A 21,546-nucleotide genomic window follows, 5' to 3' on the forward strand; every position below is an offset into this window, starting at 1 on the left:
GCACTTTGGTGTGATTACAGGTCTTATGTCTCATGATTTTTATGTAAAAATGATGGGCTCTAGAAAATGATTAATTATGACCCAGAGTAACTGTAATGATAATTTCAAAGATCCATTTCTTAGTGTGAATAACATTATTTCACATTGATCCTAGAAAATAACAATGGCTTTCAAATTAATAATTTCCCATGCTGGTGTTTGTATTTTATTGGTTTTATTTGAACAAAATTTTATGAATAATTGGTGTTTTAAAGTATGTTGTTAGTACCAGTTATTTAGTTGGTCTTTATGTATTTGAATATGTTTCAAAGTATATGTAATATTAGTATTTTTATATAATGTCTTTCTGTAGTTTTTCGTTTTGGATACCCATTACTACAATTGACTTGAAACCTCTGTTTTTTCTTTTTTAAATTTAAGAGTAATGATGGACTTAATTGGAAAGAACTTCTCAAAATTAAGAGTGCCCATAAGCTTTTATATGCTCTGGAAATTATTGAAGCACTGGGAAAACCTAACAGAAGAATAAGGAGAGAATCAACGGTAATTACAATTCCAGTATCATCATTAAATGCCTGTATTTTCATTGGAGCAAAATGCTGAATGTATTATCTTTTCATTCTAGAAAACATTTTCTACCAATGCCTTCCCTTATTTTAATTTTTTCTTTTCCTACAGGGAAGTTACAGTGACCTTTATCCAGATTCAGATGATTCAAGTGAGGATCAAGTGGAAAATAGTAAAAATTCCTGGAGTTGCAAGGTTTGATCATAAGTTTTGTGATATATTGATAATAAAAATTTACATTTTCACAAAATTAGGGTCTATAAGTTTTTATTTTTAAAATTAATTTATTATTTAAAATAAAGCATAGTTTAAATTTATAATAATGTCAGTTGAGATTGACACTCCTATTTTTAGCTCTAATACCCCCCCACACCCCATTGAAATTCTGTGTTAAGACATCCTAGTTAGCCTGGGATTAAGTTGTTTAGGGCCTCACTGTGTTGCTGAGGCTGGCTCTGAACTCTTGTGATCCTCCTCCCCCTCAGCCTCCTCAGTTGCTAGATTTACAGGTGTGCATCACCATGCTGGACACAAAAATATTTTTTAAAAAAAATTATTGAAAATTAATTTATTTTATATAGAATTTATTTTGTATTTAAATGAAAGTAATTTTCTAAATGAAAGACATAATATTTGCCAAATATTATTGGTGGATCGACAAGTGGGTTACCTTTACTATATATATATATATATATATATATATATATATATATATGGTTTTCTCTTATCATTATCCTCACAATTGCTTATAGTTTGTTGCTGCTGGAGGCCTTCAACAGTTACTAGAAATTTTTAATTCTGGAATTTTGGAGCCTAAAGAACAGGAATCATGGACTGTGGTAAGTGAAAAATTTAGTGTTTTAACTAATTTAAGTAGTTAATCTCATGTGAAACTTCCATTTCCATTAGCAAAGGGTAACTTTTATACATACTTCATTGTAATTAAAGAAAGCATGGCATGTAGTAAATTTTAAAATATAGAATTTAATAATCTATGGGATACAATTTCTTTGTATCAGTTGTGTTAAAAATTCTTCAGGGGTAAAATTACTCTGAATTATGACAGGTTTATAATCGTTTTTCATTTAGATTGTTTAAGTTATATATTAGTACTTAATATGGATTCATGTAGACAAACGTTTTGTTACTTTTTCACATTGTTTTACATCTTTTTTTTCATTCTATTTTGACATTTCTTCTTCTTTTTCTTCTTCTTTTTATTAATATTTTTTACTTGTTGATGGACCTTTATTTTATTTATTTGTATGTGGTGCTGAGAATCGAACCCAGTGCCTCACACATTGTAGGCAAGTGTGCTACCACTGAGCCACAACCCCAGCCTAACATTTCTTTTTTATAGCAGTAATATTCAAAAGAGTTTTGGTATGCTGGGGGATAGATACAGAAGTTGAGAGAAGCCTTTGAAATTTTCGTAACACTTGGACATTGCTGCAATATTTTTTACAATATTCAACAAAAGTATCAGTCTTCATAACAGAAAAATGGTACTTTATCACTACTAATTTGAAGAAGCACTGATCTGTAATAAAATATACAGTAAAATAATGTTCCTTACGGAATAGTAAAACCTTCATAATGAGCCAGGCATGGTGGTGAACCTCTCTAATCCCAATAGTTTGGGAGGCTGAAACATAAGGATTGCAAGTTTGAGGTAAACCTGAATAATTTAGTGAGACCCTATCTCAAAAAAAAAAAAAAAAAAAAAAAAAGGGTTTGGGATATAACTTAGTGGTAGAATGCTTTGGGCTTAATTCCTTGTACTATATAAAGAAACAAACAAAAAACAACCATAAAACCCAACTTGATATTGATATCTAAAATGATGCAGATGTGCTGGGGATAAAGCTCAATGGTATAGCGCTTACCTAGAGAGTTGGAGAGAGGTTCCACCCCAAACACTGCAAAATAAAGAAGACTGCACAGTTCAATCTTGAGTTAAATGTAAAGTGGATTAGTATCCTCATACATTCCATTCAAGTATTAATTTATTAGTACTTGATTTATAGATTTACCTTGGAACATACGATTTATAAAGTAATGATTTCATTTCAGATATTACTATGCCCACGATGAGAGAAAATATATTTGGAGAGCATTGTTATCTACCAAGCTTTTGTTAATCTTGCCACTGTTTTCAACTTTTCTTTTATATATTTTGCTTCAGGTGTTTTCCTTTTGAAAATATCCACATCTATAGCAATTAATTACTGTAGTGCTATGCTTAATATTTGAAATTTATTTTTGTTGCATTTTATTGGTAGTAATTTTTTATTGTCCCATGAATATCTGAGAATGAGGAGGTGGATTTTGGGTCTTTGAAACTGTAGAACAATTACACTAATTGTAATTTGTGTAATCCACCTCCTCATTCTCAGATATTCATGGGACAACAAAAAAAATTACTACCAATAAAATGAGTAATGATTCATCTATAGGAATTTAGTTTATAAGCTATTTTATGTTCTTAGTAAAATTTACATGAAAAACGTATGTTAATAGTTTCTCTGTTTTCTTTGAAATTGTGAATACTTTTATGAAGCTTCAATAAAGAACATTTTACTTACCTGTGTGACACATGTTACCTTTACAATGCTTAAAATGCCTGAGTTACAAAGCATGCTTGAATTACCAACTGTTGTCAGGTCAACTGTTTTCTCCTATTTATAATACATCTCTCTTAGTATTATGGTATACTTGTAAATTTAGGGTCATTCTTTTTACTTTATCAACTCATTTCCCTTTTAAAATGAAATTAGTTGAGTTATGCTTATTAATAAAAAAATTTTCTTCTTCTTACTCTCCCTTCCCCCTCTCTTCCTCCCTTCCTCCCTCCCTTCCTTCCATTCTTCCTTTGCTGGGGCTGAAATATAGGACCTTGTACGTGCTAGGCAAGCATGCTACCACTAACCTATATTCCTAACCCCAAACTCTTTTAGAGATATAATTCACATATAATAAAATTTGACTTTTTAAAATGTACAGTTCCATGGCTATTAGTATAGTCACAAAGTTATACAACTGTAACCACAGTTTCATTCCAGAACAATTTTCTCACCTCATAAAGATATCCCATACCAATTGGCAGTAGTTTCTCTGTTTCCCCAAACACTTTAGCCCTAGACGCCCACTTAGCTAATTTACTCTCTATCTCCATAGATTTGCCTATTTAGGAACTTTTATAATTGAAACTATACAGAGGGTGGTTTTCTATGAGTGGCTTATTTTACTTAGTGAAGTGTTTTCCAGGTTTATCCTTAAAAGCATGTGTATATAATCCTTCCTTTACAGGAATAAAAGAGTTTTACCAATTGAAAGGCATTTGGGTGGATCCACCTTTTGGCTGTTGTGAACATTTGTGTTCCTCAACGCTTTTAAGTTCTTCTGAGCATATTTGTAGGTGTGGTATACCTTGCCAATGCTTGTTAGGTGTCTTTTGTGATAGCTTGCCTAGTGGGTGGTAAATTGTATCTCATTGTGCTTTTTTTTAATTTGCATTTTTCTAAAGTTAATGATATTAATCATGTTTTACTGTTTTTATTGGTCAATAAGAGCAAAGAAGCACACATGCGAGTGTGTGTGTGTTTATGTATTTTCTCAGGTGAAATATCTTTTCAGTCACAGCTGAGTCCAGGGAGGATGATATTTATCAGTTGTTGAACCTTGTGATGTTTTCATTTCATATTCATTCCTTTTTTTTTGTTGTTATTGTTTTTGTTTTGTTTTGTTTTGTTTTGTTTTTTGATACCAGGGATTAAACCCTGGGCACTTATCCACTGAGCCACATTCCCAGCCCTTTTTATCTTCTTTTAATTTTGAGACAGGGTCTCACCAAGTTGTTTAGGATATTGCTAAATTGCTGAGGCTGGCCTGGAATTTGAGATTTTCCTGTTTTAGCCTCCAAGCTGCTGGGATTACAGGTGTGCTCCACCATATCCAGTCACTGGTGGTTTTTAATTGGGTTATTTTTATTATTGATTTGTAAGAGTTTATTAGATTGGATACTAATTCTTTATCAGATTTGATTTACATATATTTTATGCAAGTAAATAGATTTTTTTCTCTTTTCTTGCCCTGTGATATACAAAAGTTTCTAATTTTAATGAAGTAAATATCTTTTTCCCCCCCTTTCCTTGTACTTTTGGTATTGCAAGAAAGCACTAGCTAATCTGAGATCACAAAGATTGATAACTGCTTTCTTCTGAATTTACTAGTTACAGCTCTCATGTTTAGGTTGTTGGTTTATTTTAAATGAATTATAAGATGGAGTACTACACAGCACTAAAAAATGACAAAATCATGGAATTTGCAGGGAAATGGATAGCACTAGAGCAGATTATGCTAAGTGAAGCTAGCCAATCCCTAAAAAACAAATGCCAAATGTCTTCTTTGATATAATGAGAGCAACTAAGAACAGAGCAGGGATGAAGAGCAGGAGGAAAAGATTCACATTAAACAGAGACATGAGGTGGGAGGGAAAGGGAGAGAAAAGGGAAATTGCATCGAAATGGACAGAGACCCTCAATGTTATATAAAATAACATATAAGAGGTTGTGAGGGGAATGGGGAAAAAAATACAAGGAGAGAAATGAATTACAGTAGATGGGGTAGAGAGAGAAGATGGGATGGGAGGGGAGGGGGAATAGTAGAGGATAGGAAAGGTAGCAGAATACAACAGTTACTAATAGGGCATTATGTAAAAATGTGGATGTGTAACCGATGTGATTCTGCAATCTTTGTAATGTTTTGAACAACCAATAAAATAAAATAATTAATAAATAAATAAATAAATAAATTATAAGAAATATGAGGTTACAGTATACTTTTCATGCACTAAATAATGCATTCCTCTTAAGATAGAGCTCTGTTTTTGAAAAAAGTCTGCACTTGTGTCATTCCAGCAAAACAAGATAAAAAACATTTTTATTTTTTCAGAAGTTTCATCCTGCTCTTTGGAATAAATTTCTCCCCCTCTCCCAACCAACCAGCCCTGGGCTTTGTATTACTCTAAATTAGGTTTTAATTTTATAGAATTTCATATGATTGGAACAATATTATATATACTATTTTTTTTCCTTAACATGTATTTTGAGATTGAATGTATATTGGTAGTCTTAGTATTTTATTGCTGAGTAACACATTTATTGTATAAATGTAAGAAGTGTTATTCATTCATCTGTTAATGGACATTGAGTTGTTTCCAGTTTGGGGCTATTATTAATAAAACTGTTAAAACATTTGTGTATAAGTCTTTGTTTTATATGTTTCGTTTTTGGTAAATGCCAGATATGAAATTACTGAGTAATTTACTGGTAACTATAATATACTTCACAGGAAGCTGCCAAACTGCTTTCCAAAGCATTTATATCATTTAGAATATGAGAATTTTATTTGTTTCACATCTTTACCCTAAGATGGTGTGGTCACGCATTTAAAATTTGAACTAGTTGGAGAAGTGAGGGTGTAGCCCAGTGGTAGAGCATTCAAGAGGCCCTGGGTTTGATTTCCCAACACTGCCAGAAAAAGAAAAATATTTCTTAAGTCATTCTTCTGCTTCTGAATATATGGTATCATTTCATGGTGCTTTATCCTCCCCTGATTATTATTAATAATGTTTAGAATCTTTGCCAGTGCTTATTGATTATTTGTCTGTCTTTTTTAGTGAATTGTTTGTTCTTTTGTGGTTTTGGTTTGTTTATTTTGCCTCAATATAGAGCTTTTACATGTGCATCACCCACCACAGCCTACCTGTTTTACCAGTTTGGACCAGTCTTTTCTCAGATGTATGCGTGGGGAATGTTTACAGTCTATGACTTGCTTTTTCCTTGTATTGACAGTGTCCTTTTAGGGGAAAAGTATTTGTTTTTAACAAAATTTCCATTAAGTCTAAAAGGTCCCAAAGATTTTTCTCCCGTCTTATTATTTTGCTTTATGATGCATTTTGAGCCTTTGTGTGCATATATAAAGTAAGGTTGATGTGTCTGTTTTTTTCCCATATGATAATCCAATTTTTCTATCATTTGTTGAAAAGACTTTTTTTCCTTCTCTCAATTATCTTGATACCTTTCTCCAAATTTAGTACTGTTATTGAGGGAAGAATGCTGTTTACTGAAATATGGATATAAGAGTATTGGAATCAGGAGAATAGGAGGCTAAAGATTTTTGTAGTGTAAGGTCTGAAACTCTTATCTTGTATATAAGTGATATTTTAATTTTTTAAAAGAAAATTGAGTTAAGATCTTGAACTCATGTAAATTTTATTTTTCATACCAAATTCTTAATATTTTACCAAAGAGATACTTCATTTTATTTATGTATTTATTTAGTACTGTGATGCTTTACCATTGAGCTACATCCATCCACCTGCCAACCCCTACTCAAACAGGGTCTGACTGAGTAGTTTAGGGCCTTGCCAAGTTACTGAGGTTGACATCAAATTAGCATTCCTTCTGCCTTAACCTCCCAAGTCACTGGGATTACAGGCATGTGCCACTGTGCCTGGCTTTTCTTTAAACTATAGAAAGTACAATTTTCATTTGAATTGTTGTCTTGAGTTACTGAGAATTTTTTTTTTTTTTTTTTTTGGTTTCAAAATATTAAGAATATAGGGCTGGGGATGTGGCTGAAGCGGTAGCGCGCTCGCCTGGTATGCGTGCGGCCCGGGTTCGATCCTCAGCACCACATACCAACAAAGATGTTGTGTCCGCCGAGAACTAAAAAATAAATATTAAAAATTCTCTTCTCTTCTCTCTCTCTCTCTTTCTCTTTAAAAAAAAAAGTATATATATATGTCTCTTATGGGGAAACTGCGCAATATTTTGTCTCAAAATATTGATAAGTAAATTATATCTTTGTATTTAAAATTTTTTTTTTAAAAATTGTATTACATTCTATGCTGTGTATCTTCCCAAAAGTCCTGTAGGTGCCTGTTGTATATATTTTTATGATAATTTCATGAAAGAAATGAATGTGTCATTTCCACTTCTTTAAATATACTCTCTGTATATTTTCTTTTTCTTTGTTTCTTTTTTTTTGTTGTTGTTGTTTGTTTATTTTTTATTTTTCTGTGGTGCTGGGGATTGAACCCAGTGCCTCACACATGCTACGCAAGCACTCTACCACTGAGCCACAGCCCCAGACCCCAATTTTTTTTGTGTGTGTGTGTGTGTGTGTGTGTGTGAGCGTGCGCGGTCGCACGCTGGGGATTGAACCCAGGGCCTGGTGCATGAGAGGCAAGCACTCTACCAACTGAGCTATACCCCAGCTCTTGTTTTCATTTTTGTATGATTAGATTGTTACCATAATATTTGAGCAGCAAGATTGTACATTAAGTACTAGCTATACTTATTTTTATTCCCTGATCTTTTAAAAATTTCAAAATTTTATTCTGACCATGTTATATTAATGACAATAGGGGAATAACTTTTTTTTTTCTCTCATCCACAGTGGCAGCTAGATTGTCTTGCTTGTTTGTTGAAGTTAATATGCCAGTTTGCAGTAGATACCTCTGATTTGGATTTAGCTTATCATGATGTCTTTGCCTGGTCTGGTATAGCAGAAAGCCATCGGAAAAGAACGTGGCCTGGTAAATCAAGGAAGGCTGCTGGTGATCATGCCAAGGGCCTTCATATACCACGATTGACAGAGGTAAAGTAGAGAATTTAACAGTAAATTGTAGTTTTAAATCTAACACGTTCTGAGGGACTGTGTGTGTTTTTGTTTTTTACAAAGCAAAGAAATACACATTCAGCTAAGAAATGTTAGCTAAGGTGATACCATGGTTTTAAAGTGGTAGTGATGATGAAGTAATAATTCTTTTCAGTTCATTTTCCAAAATGAAAGCATGATGTGCTGTCTTAATGTTATCTATCTGTAGAGTTACAGTCATTATTTGAACATTATTATATTCAGTAATTTACATACCAAGTATATCAGGCTCCATTCAGGAAAACAGAAACATATTAGGTATTTTGGCATTGGAAATTTAAAAGTGGAAGATGATTTTATAGGTCCATGTTGGAGTGTGAAAAGAAAAAAGGGAGTGGTGAGGAACCCATTCACCATCCCTAAAAATTGAGATAAAATGTGTTCGGGTTATGAAAGAATTAGAAGCTTATAGAAAGGATCATGTTTAACTGGGGTTTTAGTTTCTAAGAGAGTGGGTCTCTCAGCAGTAGCTGGATTCTCAGAGGAAACTGAATAAAAGCTGATTATAGGAGTGCCTAAAAAATCTGTAGCCTAAAACCAGCTGCCTCTTCTAGATAAAATACTTTTGGAACAATGCTGACAGGAGGGTGGGGGGATGGGGAGTAAGCATTCTGTCTAGTTTCCTGGGTTGGCAGAACCTGAAAGGAAGCCAAGTGGCAAAGGAAGAGTTTGAGTTCTGATGTACTACCCCTAGTACTGTAAAATTATGTAAATATGTTACTATTGTAGAGAAGGTATATTAGAGGTGAATTTTAAGTAGAGAGAAAATAGTTTAATAATCAGCATATATAGCAGTTCTTTTTGACTGTTGATACTGCTCATCTAATCAGATTTTCACACTTCCAGCATCTCTGTCAATAACTGGGAAGTGGGGAGAATTTAAGATTAGTTTTCAGTAATATCTTTCTCATTCGGTATCTTTTGATAATAGTAGCTCACTTCCTACCTTTCTAAGAAACATAACAGTAATGAATTGTTACAGATAGATGAATATTTTGGTAAACATAAGATATGGAAACTACTGGTATAAATGGAAACATGGAGCATATTTCTCTTTTGCAATATTAGGGATTAAACAGGAAAAGTGATCTCTGCCAGTATTATAGATCATTTATATGAAATAAAATTAAACATTGGAAGTGCAATGTAAACTAACACATCACACAGTGTTGTATGTTGGAAACTATTACTTAATAGTAACTTTTCATTGTTACAATTTTTGGTAATGTGTTTTCCAAGGACAAACTTTTCAGATTATAATATAAATGTTTAAATTGATTATGATTCTTTCCAACAATCAACTCACTTAATTTCCTCTTTTGGGTACCAGGGATTTGAACACAGGGATACTTGACCACAAAACCACATTCACAGCTTTTTTTATTTTTAGACAGAGTCTCACTAAATTATTGAGGTTGGTCTCAAATTTGCAATCCTCCTGCCTCAGCCTCCAGAGTCACTGGGATTATAGGCATGTGCCACTGCGCCCAGCTCCTCACTTAATTGCAATGTTTGTTGATCCGTTTTTGTAATTTCCCTCTGAGATTTGAATAATATAAATATATGTAACTCTAGATTAATATGTACACATGGATGGAGTTTTTCATTGCTTTTTTTTTTTAAAATATATGCATCTGGGTGCTTGCTTGAAATAAATCGGAATATTCAACTGAACCTTCTCTAAGTGTCAAGTGATTATCATTAATATCTTTATATATTGCCTTACAGAAGTTTTTTTCTATACATATACCAGTATTCTTTTTATAGTTTAGAAAAGATGCATAATATATATTCTTTGTATTAACTTATTTGCTAAAATAATTATAGGTTAGTATGTATATAAAAACTCTTTAGAGGTAAAATTTCTTTCGTGTATTAATTCTGGAGACTAACTCATCTAATTTTGATGTACCATAGGTAGTAAGGAAGAACACTTAATCCATTTAACAATGTACTGCCATACTTCCAAATGGTTTCCTTACTGTCGTTTTAGAAAGTTGCCTTTCACATCTCAGACTAAGCCAGTTATGGTGGTGCACACCTGTGATGCCAGTGACTAGGGAGGCTGAGACAGGAGGATGGAAATTTCAAGGCCAGCCTGGGTATTTAGCAAAAACCTGTCTCAAAATGAAAATATAAAAAGAACTGGGGATGTATAGCGCCCATGGATTCAATCCCTAGTACTGGGGAATGGGTTGGATTGGAGGACAAAAACCAGAAAACCTCAGACTATGTCCCAGCCCTTTTTGATTTGCCTTTGTACTTGTGATCCTGCTTTCTCATCCTCTCAAATCCCTGACAGATCACAGGTTTGTGCCACTATGTCTGGCAGTAGAAACTTTCTTGGTTTTCCCAGAGATGGGATTTGAACCCAGGAGTACTTGACCACAAAGCCACATCCACACCTATTTTTATTTTCCTTTTGGCTGGTTTAGCACATTGCATTTACTGTTGTTTTAGTGCTCTCTGCAGTTGAGTACACCACTGAACTAAAACAGTTCCCAGAATAAGTTCTGACTTGCAGAAAGGATTTAGTACTTCTTTGTTAAATTAGTGAATTAGTTTTTCCCAATAAACATGTAAGTAACTAGAACTTAGAAATTAACTATCAGGATTATGTGCTTTGAAAACTAACAAAGTAAATGTTGACCCTCAGGATTTTGAATCTATCCATAATATGTTATATTGCTTTTTAAAAATATTTCAGGATGGTTGAGGAATCTGGCACTGCTTGAATTTCTCTATATATTTTCTTGTACATAAACTTTAAAAAAATACTTTAATTTTTACTTAAACTGTCCTCTATCATTGCTGCAAAACCCACTAACGTTTGAACTATGTAGTATTTTTTTTCTTTTTACCCTGTTGTGTGATATTGGAAAATCTATGGATTAAATGTAAAGAATATTTTTGCCTCCTACTTCTAAATTTTCAGTATGTTCGTTTGTAGTTACTGCTCATAAGTGTGGTTACAAAATTCTGGTTTTCTAACATTTGATATTTTTATGGTAGTTTCAAATAATTCTCTGGATATTTTTTGTATTGCTGTAGATAAATATCAAAGTAATTTGGAATCTTGAGTTATGAATATTTGTTTTGTTTGACCATATTTAAAGATTGATCTGAAATGTTTTTGTTTTGAAGGTATTTCTTGTTCTTGTCCAAGGAACCAGTTTGATTCAGCGACTCATGTCTGTTGCTTATACATATGATAATCTGGCACCTAGGTACGCATTTTTCATAAGTTTCATATGTATGCATTTGTATTAAGAATATAATGTTTATACTTCCATTTCAGAAAATTTAAAAGTAAAGGAAAATTGTTAGGGCTTTTTAATGAACTGTGATACTTTTCACCTAGATTGGCATAGGTTGTCCACCTTTTGCCAGGAGTTATCATTTATTCATAAATAGGTACTTTCAGTTTATGTTTACATATTTTTCTGAATTTTTTGAAAGTAAGTTGCAGATATCATGACTAAGTTTATGTAAAAACACTTTGTTTTTCTCCTAAGATTGAAACTATTTTCCCTGCTTTAGTTGTCATATTTCTTTTTCTTTTTCTAATATTTATTTTTTAGTTGTAGGTGGACATTTATCTTTATTTTTATGTGGTGCTGAGGATCGAACCCAGTGCCTCATGTGTGCTAGGTGAACGCTCTACCTCTGAGCCACAATCCCAGCCCCATAGTTGTCATATTTCTTCCTTTTCATTTAATCAGATACTTTCTTAATCTTTCTTTCATGAAGAATACAGGCTTTTATTGTGTGTGGGGGTGGTGTACTAGGTATTTGAACCCAGCTTCCACCTGTTTTTTTTTTTTTTTGTTTTTTTGTTTTTTTTTAATTTTGAGACAGTCTTACCAACTTGTAAGGGCCTCGCTAAATTGCTGAAGCTGGCTTTGAACTTGGATCCTCCGGCCTTAACCTCTGGAGCTGCTGGGATCACAGATACCAGGCCTGGCCCAGATTTTTTTTTTTAATAGAGCATTTTCAGTCTGGGTTTTCTTGATTATTTCTCATGATTACACACTTATAACAGAAAAACCCTTTAAGTAATATTGTATCTTTCCCAGTTCATCCTGATGTTTATATTTTTCCCATTATTGATGATAGTGATGCTGATCATTTAATCTGGTTTCCTTCAGGTTACTCTACTGTAATGTTTGACTTTTTTTCTTTTGTTAAAGATCAGTCTGTGGGAAAACATTTGAAACTACAAATTTCTTGCTTCTTGTGAAACTTTGATTCATTGGTTTTAGCTTTTATTGATTTTTTTGTTAATTTTGTGTTTATTAATTGACATCCTATTGTGAGGAAAAAGCTTTCTCTCTTTATAGTCAATATCAATTTGGATTCATCACCCCTACCACCTTCAGTATGTATAGTTCATTACTGTCATTATTCCCTTTGCTCAAAGTGTGTCAGAGTTGGCTTATGGAAGCCTCTCTGAGCTTGTTCATGTGACCTTTGGCATAGCCTTATGGTTTAGGGTGGGGGTAGGGGTTTCCTTTTTGTTTTTTTAATGTCAGTACAATACTTTCTAGGCTTATTTTGTAGCTTCTCTGTCTTAGTCCTGAAGTCAGCCATTTTAAAAAGAAGTCCTAGTGCCAGTTAGTAGGGAACCTTAAAAATGTGAGTCCTTAATGTATTCATTGTTACTGGTATATCATTGCTCCTAGATTCACAGAGGATAGAGATGGAAATATGTATGAAAATATAAACATTGATATCCTATTTATTTGGACTACTTTGGAGATTGTTAATAACGTAGAAAACTTTAATATGGAAATCCAAGTAAAGCAATTGCTAATTAATACATGGGGACCTAACCTTATGCTAGTTATTTAGTCATATGTTAGACAGTATAAAATTGAGTTTGAGTATTTGAGAGTTGTTTTGTGGGGCTGAACTTGATGATTGAACTCAGATGATTTTTAAATCTAATGTAAGTACCCTTAAAAGGTTTTTACCAGGCAAGTGCTATGGCACACACTTGTAATCCCAGCAACTCAGGTGGCATGAGGATTGCACATTCAAGACCAGCTTCAGCAGTTTAGTTTAATGAGACCTTGTCTCAAAGTAAGGAATAAAACAAACTGGGGATGTAAGTCAGTGGTAAAGTGTCCCTGGGTTAAATTCTAAGTACAAAACAACAACAACAACAAAAACCCACAACTAGTTCCATTTTATAGAGTTCATTATAATCTTCGCCATATCATTTTCCAACCCTCTTCATCCTTGCTGGTTTCTCAGGTTCTGTTTTTGTGTCATTGTGATCTTTTCAGAGGTCCACACATAAAGTATATAGAATGAACTTTTTTCCTGTATAAACAAAAATATTTTAATACCTATATGAGCATTAAAATTGAAAAGTACAGATATGCATGGTGGCACACACTTTTAATTCCAACTATGTGGGACCTGAGACTAGAGAAACGCAAGTGCTAGGATAACCTGGCAACACAGTGAGATGCTGTGTTGAAAAGGGGGGGGGGGATGAGTTTTCTACTCTTGGTTTAAAAATGTGTGCATATAGGGGCTGGGGTTATGGCTCAGTGGTAGAGCACTCGCCTCGCACTGGATTCGATCCTCAGCACCACATAAAAATAAATAAATAAAATAAAAGTATAAAAAAAAAGTGTGTGTGGTACCAGTGTGATTAAAACTAAATGTTAGATTTGACTCTTCAGTTAAGACATATTAATGTGATTGATACATATTGATCTCTTACTTTAAATTGATGAGTGAGTTTTGAAACTATGAGAGATGGTAATACTGGAGGGGAATGATTTTTTTTTAAAAGCAAATAGTTTAAAGCAAATAGTTTATATTTAATGGTTTTGTTAAAATAAAATCAGTATTCACCTTTTTAAATTGAGGGCATACATTTTCCATTGAAATTACATAAAGTGTCATAAGAAAAAGTAGTGGTAAAATAATAGTAGAGAAACTATTGAGTTTTTTTTTTTTTTTTTTTTTTTTTTGTTAGCAGGGATTGAACCCAGGAGAACTTACATCCTTTTTAGTCTTTATTATTTTTTATTTTGAAATGGGATCTTCCCAAGTTGCTTAGGGTCTCCCCAACTTGTTGAGGCTGACCTCAAACTCAGAGATTCTCCTGTCTGAGTTGCTGGGATTATAGGTGTGCACCACTGTGCCCTGCTTTATTCTGTTTTCTCTACATTCTAGTAATTTGCCTTTGATGGTTCCTGAGAGACACTGGCAATATAAATACAGCGGGAAGGATATCTTAACATGAATTTTTTGAGTCTCTAAATAATTACAGCTTATATCTTTATAATACACATATTTTTTAAAAAAAATTTTAAATTTTTTTTTGGGTGGGGGGGAATCAAGGATTGAACGAACCCCAGGGCACTGAACCACTGAGCTGCATCTCCAGCCTTTTTTGTTGTTCTTTTTGAGCCGTGGAAGTTGCTGAGGCTTTGAACTTGTGATCCTTCGCCCTCAGCCTCCTGAATTGCTGTCCATACCCGGCTTTTTTTTTTTTTTTTTTTTTTTTTTTTTTTTTGAGACAGGCTTTTGTTGCTGAGCCTCAATCTTAGGTTCCTATTTTAGACTCTATGAGTTGCTGGAATTACACACGTGCATCTCCCCACCTGACTTGACTCTGCTTCTATGAGCTTTACTTATTAACAATATTTTTAATAATGATTATTTTAAAATACATAATTCTTTTAGAATTTATTTGGGAGGAATTGTAAGCTTTAAAGGACATATGATAAGTCATTTTTAATTCATTGCTGAGTTTAATTAGTGGTGGTGACATGTTTTTACTTTACAGAGTTTTGAAAGCCCAATCCGATCACAGGTCTAGGCATGAAGGTAAGAGTTCCACAAAGTTAACTTTTAATGAATAAAGATGGTAATAATAGGTGCAAGATTGTTTTATCTTTATAAACATGTATCTTTGTTATATCAAAAACCTTTGTAGTCATAATTTTTTCCTTTTTTTTAGTTTCACATTATTCAATGTGGCTCTTGGTTAGTTGGGCTCATTGCTGTTCTTTAGTGAAATCCAGCCTTGCTGATAGTGATCATTTACAAGATTGGCTGAAGAAATTGACCCTCCTTATTCCTGAGGTAATTACGGTAACATTTAGAGATTAATACTTTGCACAAGTTTTCCAATTATTAGCATTGACCATTAAAAAGAGCTATTGGAAACAAGTATGTGTGATTATGTAACTATATCTATCATATTATCTAGTTAATTCTTTAAGGTATAGAATGTTTTAAACAATGTACCACATTTAGTTAACATTTAAGAAGTGTGAATATATTTGTAGTATCCATCCTTTATTATTATTTTTTTCTCCTTTTTTTTTTTTTTTTTTTGGAATACTGGGAATTAAACCAGGGGTACTTTATCACAGAGCTATATCCCCAATCCTTTATATGTTTATTTCAAGACAGGGTCTTGCTAAGTTGCTTACAGCCTCACTAACTGCTTTTTGAACTTGTAGTCCTCCTGCCTCAGTCCTCCAAATCACTGTGATTACAGGTGTGTGCCACTACACCTGGCTGTATTTGCCTTTTTGAAAGACTTGTTTATTGAGTGATTACTTTGCTTTGGATTTTTTTTTTTAATTGCCTTTTCTAAGAGGTGGAAAGAATTTGAGCATTTATTTGGTAATTCATGTTTTAGAAAACTTGTTTGCTTTTTCTGTTTAATAGAGGTAGGAGAAACTAAAAGTCAATAAACCAAATATATTTTTCTTCTTATGTTGACACGGAGACCTCAATAATTTTTAACATCTTTTTCTCAGTATTCACTGACATAGCATTCCATATTGAAATTATAGAAACATTTTTATTAATAAAGTTAACTACAGAGTTACATTTTTTAAATAAACACAGGAGTTGTACTTCTTTTTTTTAATCTATTTTTAGTTGTAGATAAAGTAATTTAATGTATTTATTTATATGTGGTGCCGAGGATCAATCTCAATGCCTCAAACATGCTAGGCATGTGCTCTACCACCTCAGCCCAAGTTATATATTGTTTTAGTTAGCATTGTCCACTGCTGTTAACTGTGGATTGAAAGTCATGTGTATTCTCGTTCTTGCTCTTAGGTATCTATTATGACATTTGGCCATTCCCTTGGGATCTGGGAAATGTTCTTTTTTCTAGATTGTTTCTAGTTCTGAAACTGTTGTATTGTTATTTATTTACCTTGTAAATAACTGGGTTATGAATATTTTGCCCTTAATCTCTTTTTCTATTTGTTGTCATTATTCTTATTTGGTTTTCTGGTCTTATGGGCATGGTTAGGAATTTCTAAGAAAAAAATGTATTTTTATAGTACTGGATACATGGATACTTGTATTTGATCATATATTAATAGTATGCATGTATATGTGATCAGGATATTATATTTGAAACATTATTGAAGAAGAGATTTAAGTTATTTCTGCTAACATTAACATTAGTTTTTTAATAGTAACTTATACTGTCTCTGAAACTGGCTTTTTTGTTTAGACTGCAGTTCGTCATGAATCTTGCAATGGTTTGTATAAGTTATCTCTGTCAGGCCTAGATGGAGGAGATTCAATCCATCGTTCTTTTCTGCTCTTGGCTGCCTCAACATTGTTAAAATTTCTTCCTGATGCACAAGCACTCAAACCTATCAGGGTAAGATTTTACTACATTCAGGGGAGATTTCTGTTTCTCTAATTTCTTCTCCCCAGAGTTTATTATTGTATTATATCCTATGTGGTTTTTACATAGAAGATGGTAGTAATATTATTCTTAAAATGACAGCATTTTGACACATTGTCTCCATGTTACAACTAGTAAGAGAGTCTGCATTTGAATTTTAGCTCTTTGGGCTCTCTCATGGGTTGACATTTGTTCTTGGTTCTGAGCTTTGTGTTAATAAGTTAAATGATAGAAATTTCTGTCACAAATGTAGCTTTCTTCTTTATTCATTCACATGTTTTTTTTTTTTTTTATCCCCAGGGTGTTCTGAATTTTTAATTTACTTTCTTGCCATACTGTATGTTCTAGCCTTGTTTAACAATTTATTATTGTAACCTAATAAATCCAGAGCCCACTAATATAAAATTTTTGATTATCTCAGAAATAGGTGTTGTAGGATGTAAATTATTTTTTTTTTCAGGTATAAGTACTTTGAGACTATTTTTCTAAACTGTTTTGATCTTAGTAATATTATTTAGGGTACCTGTTTATTCTGACCTTCCTAGATGCTGTGATTACAAGCATGTGCCACCACGCCTTGTAGTTATTCTGATTATCTGATTTTATAGAAAGTAGGAGGGTACAGCTCATTTTTTCTTAGATTTTTAACACTGTTGAATTTCTTTTGGGATTTAATTTGTTTCACAAATCTGTAGTTTCTTAAATGTATTATAATTTAAGCTATTTTTAAAATGTTTTCACAAAGAATAATTTTTTTTAATAGATAGATGATTATGAGGAAGAACCAATGTTGAAACCTGGATGTAAAGAGTATTTTTGGTTGTTATGCAAACTAGTTGACAACATACATATAAAGGATGCTAGTCAGGTATGTTCAGAACATTATATATTAAGTTGTCAATAGATGTGGATTATGTACAGGGATGTGGATGATTTTTGTTAGTCTTTGTACTTAAGGAAAGACAACTTTAATTATAATAAGTGTTAACTATTTGGTACTGTCATATTTTTTCTACTGTATTTGAACCTTTCTGTTCTATTACCTTCTTACTCAACTTTCTTTAATAACAAGTAGATTTGGAGTCTTGCATATGTAAAATAACATTTTAATTAAAACTGAAGTTATTTTAAGGTAACAAAACTGACAATTTTGGCTCAACTACTAATTTTCTTTTACTAGACTTAAATGACATTTTCATTCAAACAAGTAATTTTCAAAAGCAGATTTGCCACCTGCAGACTTTTGATTTTTTCCCCTTTGTACAAATTTAGTTAAACCAAAAATGCGTCTGTTAATTCAAAATAAATGAGAAATGTGAGGATGTTTATAACTGGGATGTTAAGTTCTTCTACTTTTCATATGAGAAGTAATTATAAAAATTAATATTAAACAAGTTTTATTTATTGATAATTAAAATATTGAGACCAGATAAATCTATTTCTTAAATCCTTGATTTGCTCATTGAGCTAAAGTACAAATCTAATCATCCTTACACAAATTATTTTCCTTCCTAAAGATCTAGTTTCTTTGAGATACTCTTGAATTAAATTCTATTTGGTAAAATCTGTTACGATTTTTTGTTCCCCAGTTATAGTGAAAATTAAAGCTTTTTAAAATTAACTATAGGCTTTAGTTTATTGTTAGAGCCTAGTGTAAAGGTGGTATCAAAAACAAACCTTAGTGGCTATGAATGACATCTTGGTAAAGTTGTTACTAAAACAACAAACTAAAGTATTATCATCTCAGTAGGTTACTGTGACTATCATAATTTATTGCCAAACATTCATTTGATTCTTTTTTGTAAGACTATTAATACTGCACTTAAAACTATAATTTTGTTGACATGTGTAAGAAAGGAATACTAAATTTTATAATTAATAAATTTGGGATAACCAAGCTATTTACTATAAGGATGTGATTTTTCTTCATTGTTTTAGTACTGTGTGTACTACTAAACATTGGAATGTGTATTTGAATTTTGATTTTTCTTTTTGTATTAAGACAACACTCCTTGACTTAGATGCTTTGGCAAGACATTTGGCTGACTGTATTCGAAGGTAAAATTTTATGTGACATTGACAATTATTAAGAACAGATAAAGGCAAAGTATCTTGATTTGCTTACATTCTTTTTTTTTTTTTTTTTTTTTTTTTTTGTAGTAGGGAGATCCTTGATCATCAAGATGGTAATATAGAAGATGATGGGCTTACAGGACTCCTAAGACTTGCAACAAGTGTTATTAAACACAAACCACCCTTTAAATTTTCAAGGGAAGGACAGGTGTGTATTAAAATATCCAAATTGGGGCTGGGGATGTGGCTCAAGTGGTAGCGCGCTCGCCTGGCATGCGTGCGGCCCGGGTTCGATTCTCAGCACCACATACAAACAAAGATGTTGTGTCCACCAATAACTAAAAAATAAATATTAAAATTCTCTCTCTCTCTTTCTCTCTCTCCCTCTCTCACTCTCTCTTAAAAAAAATAAAATAAAATAAAATAAAATATCCAAATGTCTGTTTGAAATCTGATCAACACTTGGTTTTTGATCATTTGTGGATATGTATATTTTTTTAAAATCCAAGTTTAAAGAACTTAGTTTTTGGCTTAAAAAGTGAACATTGAGTAAATTGAACCCTAGAAATATAAAAGTTGAGTTTGTTTTTAGAGTGCAAAAGCTAATTTTAATTGCTATTACCATATATCAAAAGATAATCTTACACTTGAGATCTCCTACTATCATAATTTTTTTAAAAAAGTACTAGGGATGTAGCTCAGTGGTAGAGTACCTCTGAATTCAATTCCAGTATGACAAAAAAAACCTTTAATAATTTGATTTCTGTAATATTAAATATTTTGAATTAATAGTTTAAAATATAAACTATTGTCTTTAACTTACACAGTGGAATTAATAAGTGGTCATTTGTACATTGCATCCCTGTGCCCAGCTATGTCTTTTAAAGTTGTTATCTGCCGTGGGCACTTTTTCATTTCCTGCATGGAGGGAATTTGTTTTGGTTTGGATAGTAGTTATCTTGAGGTTTCCGACTGTGTTAATATCCTCATGGGTATAGACTAAGGATTCTTGTGTTAAATTTAAGGCGACAGTTTTAATCTATTTTAAAACTGTGCCACTTTCTGAAGTCCACTCTTGTTTTCCCTGGTTACTGAATTTTTTTCCCAATAATTTTTTATTGACATAATGTTTACAAATATTTATGAAATATAGTGTGGTATTTTGGGTTTTGGGGGGTGGGGGTGGTGGTGGTAACAGGAGATTGAACTTAGTCATTTGACTAGAGACACATCTCCAGCTCTGTTTTGTATTTTATTTAGAGGGTCTCTCTGAGTTACTTAGTGTCCAATTTTGGCAAAGCTGGCTTTGAACTTGGGATCCTCCTTCCCCAGTCTCCCCAGCCGCTGGGATTATAGGGGTGCACCACCTCTCCTGGCTCAGTATGGTGGGTTTTTTGTTTATTTCCTTGTTGTTGGTTTTTTGTTTTTTTTGTTTTTTTTTGTTGTTGTTGTTTTGGTACCAGGGATTGAATTCAGGGTCACAGGACCACTGAGCTACATCCCCAGCCCTATTTAGAAACAGATTGTCACTCAGTTGCTTAGCACCTCGCTTTTTGCTGAGATTGGCTTTGAACTTGCTATCCTCCTGCCTCAGCCTGGAGCCACTGAGATTACAGGCGTTTGCTACCACGCCTGGCTTTAGTATAGTGTTTTAATTAATTCATTCATATATTGGGTAATGCTTAACTCAGGATAATTAGATATCCATTTTTATCTTTTTACCATTTCTGTATGGTGATTACATTCAAATTCCTCCCGTACTTTGAGAGATATGATGCGTTGTTGGAAATGATACTTAGCTGTGCCATAGAACACCAGAAGTTATTCTTCAAACCGAACAATAACTTTGTACTTATTGATCAACCTCTCTCCTACCTTACCCATTCCAAGTTTCCCTTATGTTATCTTCCAATTTTAGTTTTAGTTTCAGGTGTTATAGTTAAGTCATTAATCCATTGTGAGTGGATTTGGGTAAATTGTGAAAGATTAGGGGTTAGTTTTGTTCTGGGGTGGACATCTAATTTGCCCAGCACCATCTAATGAAGACTGTGCTTTCTATAGTGGAAGTTCTTACATTTAGCACTGTAGTTGAAAAGTTGCCTATATATTAATTATATTATTGTTTTTTCTGGCCTCTGTTCTGTTCCACTGACCTGTATATTTTGAATTCAGGTAGTATAATGCCTCCTGTTTTGCTCCTTATCGATGAATGGTTTTGGGTTTTTTGGGGGGAAGTGGGGAAAGAGTTCTACCCCTGAGCTACATCTCATCTTGCTGAAGATATTTTTTTGGGGGGAGGGTTGCCAGGGATTGAACTCAGGGGCACTCGGCCACTGAGCCACATCCCCAACCCTATTTTTGTATTTTATTTAGAGATTTATTTATTTGTATTTTATTTCACTTATTTTCTAAGTAGAATTTATTTCATTTTAATTTGACTCCAGTTTACTGATCTTTTATGGAATCTAGGTTTTGTGTTGACTTTAAATATACAT

At 32.9% G+C, this 21,546-nt stretch overlaps 1 protein-coding gene across 4 annotated transcripts in view; it reads left to right on the top strand.

Moving 5' to 3' along the window:
* The window catches only part of USP34 (ubiquitin specific peptidase 34), a gene marked incomplete at its 3' end in the record, with an annotated part of 228,681 nt that overhangs the window by 125,098 nt on the left and 82,037 nt on the right, over nt 1-21,546 (top strand). For all 4 annotated transcript variants that reach the window (XR_014018694.1, XM_081265549.1, XM_081265551.1 and 1 more), the window contains 11 exons: nt 421-543; nt 679-762; nt 1,320-1,406; nt 8,032-8,232; nt 11,437-11,519; nt 15,101-15,141; nt 15,275-15,399; nt 16,799-16,951; nt 17,742-17,846; nt 18,981-19,036; nt 19,139-19,259. Coding sequence is in view for 3 of the 4 variants with exons in the window: in XM_081265549.1 (XP_081121675.1) it covers nt 421-543; nt 679-762; nt 1,320-1,406; nt 8,032-8,232; nt 11,437-11,519; nt 15,101-15,141; nt 15,275-15,399; nt 16,799-16,951; nt 17,742-17,846; nt 18,981-19,036; nt 19,139-19,259 (1,179 nt within the window). The remainder of the gene's footprint in view (nt 1-420; nt 544-678; nt 763-1,319; nt 1,407-8,031; nt 8,233-11,436; nt 11,520-15,100; nt 15,142-15,274; nt 15,400-16,798; nt 16,952-17,741; nt 17,847-18,980; nt 19,037-19,138; nt 19,260-21,546) is intronic.

This window comes from Spermophilus citellus (assembly GCF_964194105.1).
Source record: "Spermophilus citellus genome assembly, chromosome: 13".
Taxonomy (NCBI): domain Eukaryota; kingdom Metazoa; phylum Chordata; class Mammalia; order Rodentia; family Sciuridae; genus Spermophilus; species Spermophilus citellus.